The 7,592-nt window shown below is 48.9% G+C and overlaps 1 protein-coding gene across 1 annotated transcript in view; it reads right to left on the bottom strand.

Moving 5' to 3' along the window:
* The window catches only part of NEUROG2 (neurogenin 2), a 9,672-nt gene extending 3,393 nt beyond the window's left edge, over positions 1–6,279 (bottom strand). The window contains exon 1 of the mRNA XM_013004867.2: positions 6,195–6,279. Coding sequence (XP_012860321.1) covers positions 6,195–6,279 — 85 coding nt within the window. The remainder of the gene's footprint in view (positions 1–6,194) is intronic.
* Between the last annotated feature and the right edge of the window lie 1,313 nt (positions 6,280–7,592).

Genomic DNA, 7,592 nt, shown 5'->3' with positions numbered 1-7,592 from the left:
GCTCTGGAGCAGAGGGAGCAGAGGAATTAGTTAATGGGGGTCAGAATCCTGGGGAAAGCAGGCTGGCCTGTGGTGCTGCGGGGCGTCTCTTGGCAAAGCCTCTTAGGAGCTGTATCGAATAGTAAACGGTTTTAGAACGCATTCATTTGGTGAGAAGAGGAGCGGAGTGTGGGCTGCGTGCTGTGGGCCCAACGTGGGCGAGCGCGTTGGGGTTCCAGAGAGACCGAGGTGGGAGGGTGAAGGCACCTGGGTGGGTAGTGGGGAGGAATCCTGCAGGTGTCTCCTTCAGGGAAGGGAAAGTTGAAAGGGAGCCCTGGATGGATTTTAGAAGAGTGGAAAATAAAAGTACTGACCTGTTAAAAGAGTTGGAAGGGAGCTTTTGCTTTGTATTGTTTGTGACATGCTACAGCTTTGGGTGGGGGGACAAGAGAGTTAACCCCACGTTATGCCAGGACCAGACAGTAAGGGGGCTTCCTGTGTAGGTGGCAGCCAGCAGAGCTAAAGACATTTCCCTGACCTCTGCTTCTCCCCACTGGGTGGGCGTTGTAGGAACATGAGGCCTGTCTCCCAGCTTTTCAGTGTGTGGGGGTTGGGGTGGGGGTGGACGTGAGCTGAAGGGCCAGTGGATTTCGTAGAAAACTTGTTCCAAATTGCCCGTCAGATCCCGACTCCAGCTTTCCTATTCGCCCCTCATGCCCACCTTCTGGATTTACTTAGAGACCAAACCGGAGCCCCAGAAAAATGTGAGGGGGTTTGAGTTTAGATAGTGCATGAGTGGCTGAGATGGATCTAGACTCCACTAACCTGGAGAGTCACCCCATTGAGACCCCGTTTACAAATTATTTAGGCAAGAGAAAGTCAACGTAGGTGTTGAAAAATGGCGAAAACAACCACAGAAATTACCTCACTGCTGTGGAGTCCGTTGCGAATCATAGTGACCCAACAAAGGGGTTCCAGGATGTAAATCTTCTTTCTACTGGTCCTCCCTTCTGCGGACTCCAAAGGCTGGATGATTTGAACTGCTAACTCTACACTAACCGCTAGCACCACCAGGGCTATCCAACAAAACAAAAAACAAACTGGCTGCCATCGAGTGGGTGCCAACTCATGGTGAGCCTATAGCACACAGCAGAACTGCACCCGTGGGGCGGGGACACTGGCAATCTTCGTGTGAGTAGACAGCAGTGTCTTTCCACTGGGTGCTTCAGAATTGCTGACCTTCCTTGGTGTCAACAGCTCACAATGCTGCCAGGGCTCCTCACTTGGGCAATTAGGTTTCTAGAAATTGAAAATAAGTTGCATTTTAGAGAAGAGGGTGATAAAAATGGTTTTCTAATGTTTTGACCTGGTTTTAATTTGTTCCGTGCTTTGTGCAGGGAGGAACGTTGAAAGGCACAGAGTAACGAAAATGATTATTAGGTTTTGCTAAAAAAGACTGTTAGCTATTGGAACTCTCCACCCTCAGGTTTTTCTTCCATCTTGAAACGATTTGAAAGCTGCCATGATTTTCACTTGCTCTTTTACATTTGTCTTTTGCACCATCCCCCCTTTAAAAAGCAAAGTCGCTATGTTTAAATTCCCTATATTTGAAAGCATGATTTCGCCCATTCTCTCCTCATTCCTTTCATCTAACTTGTATTTATTCACTCTAAGCTGAGCAAATAACCCAAGAACGTGGCCTATATGAAGAGGGACACGGCATCAGGATTGGAAGAAAACTCATTAACACTATGCGATATTTAATATTTGTTATCCCCACCTTCATTCAAACGCATCTGCTGCTGTTTGTTGGTCTTCCTTATTCATTTGTCCAGCTTTTGCATGCATATGGGTTCATTGAAAATACCTCGGGCGAGAGTCAAGCACACAAATGGTGCAAATTATCTTGCTGAAGGGGCTGAGCCTTGAAGCATTTGCTGAGGAAACTCACAGATCAGTCCTCAGTATGGGTTACACATGTGCAACATAAAGAAAACAGAAATCCTCACCACTGGACCAATAAGGAATGTCATGATCAAAGACATGATTTTACTTGGATCCACAGTGAACACCAGTGGTAGCAGCAGTCCAGAAAGCAAATGGTGCATTGCATTGGACTGAGATCTCTGTAACGTGGTAGAAAGCAAAGCTTTCTCTTTAAGGAGCAAGTTGAACTTGACCCAAGCCAAGGTATTTTCAGTCACCTCATAGTCATGCAAAAGATGGGCAAGAAATAAGGAAGACCAAGGAAGAGCTAATGTTTTGAACATAGGTGTTATTAAAGAATAAAAGTATATTATGAATGGCCAGAAGAACAGATCTGTCCTTGATGAAGTACAGCCAGGCTGCTCCTGTGAGACTTCACCTCCCCGTGTACTTTGGACAAGTTGACCAGTTCCTGCAGAAGGACATCATGTTTGTTAAAGTAGAGGGGCAGCAGTGGGGAAAGGATCTTCAATGACATGAATTAAATGATAATTGGGGGGGGGGGCAATCTAAGAATCCCTCTTCAATCTCTTTAGAATTGCTTGGTTTTATCTGTTAAAATCCATGATGAAGAAATTATAAAGAAAGCAGAAAAGACAGATTAGTTTCTCCAGTGCTCAGCATCTGATTCTCCCACACTTTGGATGTCTCTGTCTCTGTATCATGGACCTGCTGATTCAGAAATTAGTAATGGAGTGTGAAAAACAAGAGTGGGGCATTAATGAAAGATGCCAGACTTTCACCTGGGTGGCATTGCAGGCGAGCATTATTTTATAGCCAGTGATCATGGATACCAAGGCAACATCCTCTACTTCTCAGAGCCCCCTTAAAAGAAAACCTACCCAGAGTATGTTCTCAATAACCTGGAAATGCTTGAAGGGCCATGTGAGAGTTGACATCATCGAAAGATTGTTTGTTGGTTTCAATGGAACAGACAGTTCAAATCCATCAGCAAGGTTCTGAGGAAATAACCAGACTGCTGGATAATAGAATAATGTGTCAGTCCTAACTACAACACTCCGTGGGACTTCCCTGCCAAGAAAGACAAGCCAATAAATTCATTAGAAAACAAAGAAAGGTTTATTTGATTATCAATAGAAACATACCTCTTTAGACAGGTCATTTTGTTTTGTTCATTTTGGGTATAGTGACCACTCTGGGAAAGCCCTGGCGGTGCAGTGGTTCTGCGATAGACTGCCATCTGCATGGTGGGCAGCAGAGACTGAACCGTCTACCCCCATAGACAGTTACAGTCTGGGAAACCCACAGGGGGTAACTGTGAATCAGCACTGATTAGATGGCTGTGAGTGAAGTACTGTGTTTAGTGATAAAAAGCACATTTTGGGGAAGAACAGAATCAAGAAGAATATAAATCAAGGTTTTAAAGGAAAACATGATGAGCCCTAGCTGACCCTCAATGGACAGCAAGTTCAGGCTGGGTCTAACGGTTACTGCTTGTGAAACATATTTTCTTGAGTTGATTGCTAACAGTATTGGGAAGTACAACGCCAAAGTTTTTTATGGTCTTCCAAGAGTTTATGTTTCCCTGATGCCTTGGAGGGATACAAGCTTTCCTTTGACAAATTCCAAACCTTCTGCAACTGGCTGCGAGGGAGAAGTTAACGACGCACACCTAAGTGTGCCACATACCAATGGTTAGTGTCAATTCCTATGTTTAGTATTAGTAACAACAACAGTGTTGGGCTAAGCTGCAGGTTTCCTTTTCTGGAAATTTCCTTCCTGCCCTGCAAAGACTGTACATACTCAACACGGACATGATGCTATCTCCAGTCCATTTAAATATGATATCATGAGATTGACTAACCTGTATTTTAAAAATAAAGACTTCTTCAGATGTATACAGTGGTGTTTGTTAAATCACGTAGAGATCATGTAAACAACAGGCGAGAAACAAAATAGTCTCCACCCACACCCTCTGCGAAAGCTCCTACTTTTGGTTCCGTGTTTGTACTGTAGCCTTCCAGAGCACACTAGCTCTTCGCACTTGCTGATGGAGCATTTCTCGAAATCTCCACCACCCTGAAATGATCAACTAAAAAGAGACCACGCCTAGAATGTTACAGCACAAACCCAGCGCCCAGGCCTTCAACTCAGTTGCCCGGAGAGCAGAATTCTATTTGTTCAGCATTTTGCTCAGTTTTGCGGAAAGAAAGCCGTTTCAATTTGTCCTCAGATTTGCACAGACGTGACCAACACCCAGTAGCCTTAGCTGGACTCCTGTAGCACTCTTTTAACTTTAATAAATTCAAGAGGCACTTGTGTGGTCTCAAAGATTGTCCGGATGAAACGAGGCTGAAATGTCCTGCGAAGGGGGAAGGGCAGGCCTGAATAGCGGCGGCGATGATGGTGACCGAGGGGCCGAGCCTGTCCAAGGCGTGAACTGTCCCAAAGGGTCAAACTGTTCATCTCCAGCCCCTCTTTCAGTGTGCAGTCCTACTTTAAGGGAACAAAAGCTCAAAGCAGGCAGTTATCAAGAAATGGGAACACAATGATTTAAACTCATCCCCTATCCTTACTTGGAAAGAAAGCCAGCCACCACCCCCCACCCCCACCCCAGTGCCTTGTAGCGAGAGAGAAAAAAAGTGAAGTCAGGGGAGGGGTGAAGGGGGTGGAGATCTTTAGAAAGCTTTTGTTGCTTCTAAGAAGCTTGAACTTTGAGATGACCCCAAAAAAAGCTCTAAAGTTTAGGGTAGGTGTTACTGCGGGAGCCATAGGGTACATCCCATCCACACTTCGACCTCACAAGTGGCCCGAGAGTTACACATGGGCCCCTTGCCAGAGTCTTGCAGTGGTAGGTGAGTGGAGGAGGGATTGGGGTGGGGGTGCAGACAGCAGGAAGGAGTGCACCCTTCCCAGAGAATACCCAGCGCTATAGAGTCCATTACAACTGGCTAGTGACCCTGTAGGATAGAGTCCCGCGGCCCCCCCGCAGTGGTTTCCAAGGCTGTCGATCCTGAAGGAAGCCAACTGCAGCGTCTGTCTCTGGAGCAGCAACTGGGGCGTTCGCTTGGCAGAGCCCCAGCCGAGGGCTTTTCACCGGTGCGCCACCAGGGCCGTTTCCCAGACAAGAGCCAGCTTTGGGCTGCCCAGCCAGCCTAGTTCAAAACGCCCCAATTGGCGGCCACCCGCCCTGGCTGCCCGCAGGGTGAGCCCTGGAGGCGCGCTGGGTAAGCGTTGGATGGCTAGCCTCCGCTTTCCCAGCCCTTGGGAGGGTGGGGTGGTGGGAAAAGATGCGACTCTCGGCTGTCGGCTAGACGGACAGCCTCGGAAAGTCTAGCGAGGGTCGCGACCAGGCAGAGTTGACCCCATGGCAGGGCTTGGGGGGAGACGAGTCCCGGGAGCGGGCGCCTCTTCGCTCGGCCGCAAGGACAGGCTCCTGCGTCGGCCAAGAAAGGGCTTTCTTGCAGAAAGTCCCACGCTCTGGGTGCGCACTCTCCAAGAGACCGAGAGGTGGTGGCGGCAAGGCAGCCAACTCGAAACTTCTCCCGTCGTGCTCAACTCCACTTCCCCGAGCTCGGCGGAGCAGAGGAGGCTGCGGTGCAGTAAGGAGCTAGAGCAGCGGTTCTCAACCTGTGGGTCGCGACCCCTTTGGGGGCGGAAGGACCTTTTCTCAGGGGCCGCCTAAGACCATCGGAAAACACATAAATATTTCACAATATAGAATTACATATTGTCTGGTGATTAATCACTATGCTTTAATTATGTTCAATTTGTAACAATGAAAGTACATCCTGCATATCAGCTATTTACATGATGATTCATAACAGTAGCAAAATTACAGTTATGAAGTATCAAGGAAAAGAATCTTATTTTGGGGGGGCCCCCACCACATGAGGAACTGTATATTAAAGGGTATTAGGAAGGTGGAGAACCACTGAGCTGGAGGGACTGCGGATATGTACAGAACCAAGCTGGTGGCCATCGATGCTGACTCCTAGGGAGCCTATCGGGCAGGGTAGAACTGCCCCTGTGGGTTTCCAAGGCTGTGGGCCGGAGTAGAAAACCCCGTCTTTCTCCCGTGAAAGCCGCTGGTGGTTTCGAACTGCTGACCTGGTAGTTAGCAGTCCATACATCACAAGGGCTCCCGAGAGCCAAGGAATCCTAAGAAAACCCAGTGCCATCGAGTGGATTCCGACTCATAACGACCTGATACAGAGTTTGGGGAGGCGTCCATCTTAACCGGAGCAGACAGTGTCGGGAGAGCTCACTTGTGCCCTTCACTGGGATTCCGTTTGGGGAGGATGCGGCCGAATTTAGTCTGGCAGAAGTCCAGACTGGGTCGCTGTCCACCATATCCCCGCCCAGCCCCTCCCAATTCGGAATATTCCCGTCGTCGAAGGAATTGGCCAGCGGTGGCAAAAGGCTGGAGAGAGCACCTCTCAGGCCTGGAGTCCATTCCGGAAAGCCTTGCGCCCAGCCCTGTCGGCACGCTGCGGTGGCCCGGACCCAACGGGGAAGCATTGGCCTTGACACCCAGCTTAGCTTGACCTCCGTGCAATCTACCAGACCGATGCCAGGGCGCTCGCTCCCTTTAGGCTTCACAGAGGCATCCTTTTGCGCCCCAGCTCTGGGGAGGGCAGTGCCCCTTGGCAGCCCTCCACCCGCCCCCTCCCTTCTCCCGTCCCACTGGAGACGATTTTGCTCATCTCCCCCATCTTTCTCGTTCTTTTCTGCAGGTAAGGGGAAAAGATCAGCCGGCAGGAGAATGGGGCTGGGGGCCCACTAGGGAGAAAAGTCCCTCCTCTCTCCCCACCCCGCAACCCTCTGTGCCTGCAAAAAGGGACATTGGTTATCCAGGGGAGAGCGCAAGCAAGAGAGCACTAATCGCCGAACCAGGAGACAAACACGATTACCAGCTCCGAGCCTTGAGTCAGAAAGTCTCATAGACTTGAAGATGTTAATCCCCAGCATAATCCTTCCTTTGGCGTGTAGGAATAGTGCAGCCACAAGAGTTGTTTTGTTATTTATATTGGCGTTTAATAAAACTCAGCCAGTGGTGAATGGGCAGCCCACTCTCCAATGGTAATTAATTCCCTATTTCAGTGACCCGATTGTCCTGGGACAGAGAGGTGGGTCCGTCCCAGTGCCCCGTCCCCCTTTGTGCGGATACAGGGCCCTCGTGCTTCAACAGCTATGGAAACTCATTCTTTTGATGTCATTCAATGAGTTTTCCTTGGGCATCTTCTAAACTTCAAGGACCCCTTTCTTTCTCCGTTTCATGAAAAGTGATGCGAGCCTGACCACCTCTGTAGACTGGAATGATTTGGTGAAAGGACCCTTTGGGGTTTGTGCAAGGAGTTAGAGAGAAAGGAAATTTGGCAGCCTGCGCTCTTACACGGACAGTCACGAACCCAGAAAACACAAAACTTTATTCACGAGCTACGGATAAAAAGATCTGGGAAGCTGGTTTGCCCTCCTCTCTCCAGTAAGGGGAAGGAGGAAAAATGCAAAACTAATCAATCCACTGATTTCTGTTCTGGAAATACATGGATTGTTTGTCCTTGCTGATAGAACCAGTCTGCACCTTTGGGGAGCGGGGCGTCGCTTTAGCACTTTCACTCACCTTGCATATTTCATCCAGGTGCCAAGCTCTGGGAACACCGCGA

This window comes from Echinops telfairi, unplaced genomic scaffold, assembly GCF_000313985.2.
Source record: "Echinops telfairi isolate 266 unplaced genomic scaffold, ASM31398v2 ScPeMD7_7468;HRSCAF=8506_0, whole genome shotgun sequence".
NCBI classification, from domain to species: Eukaryota; Metazoa; Chordata; class Mammalia; order Afrosoricida; family Tenrecidae; genus Echinops; species Echinops telfairi.
The sequence above is the reverse complement of the archived record's forward strand: the minus strand, read 5'-3'. Positions and strand labels throughout refer to the sequence as shown.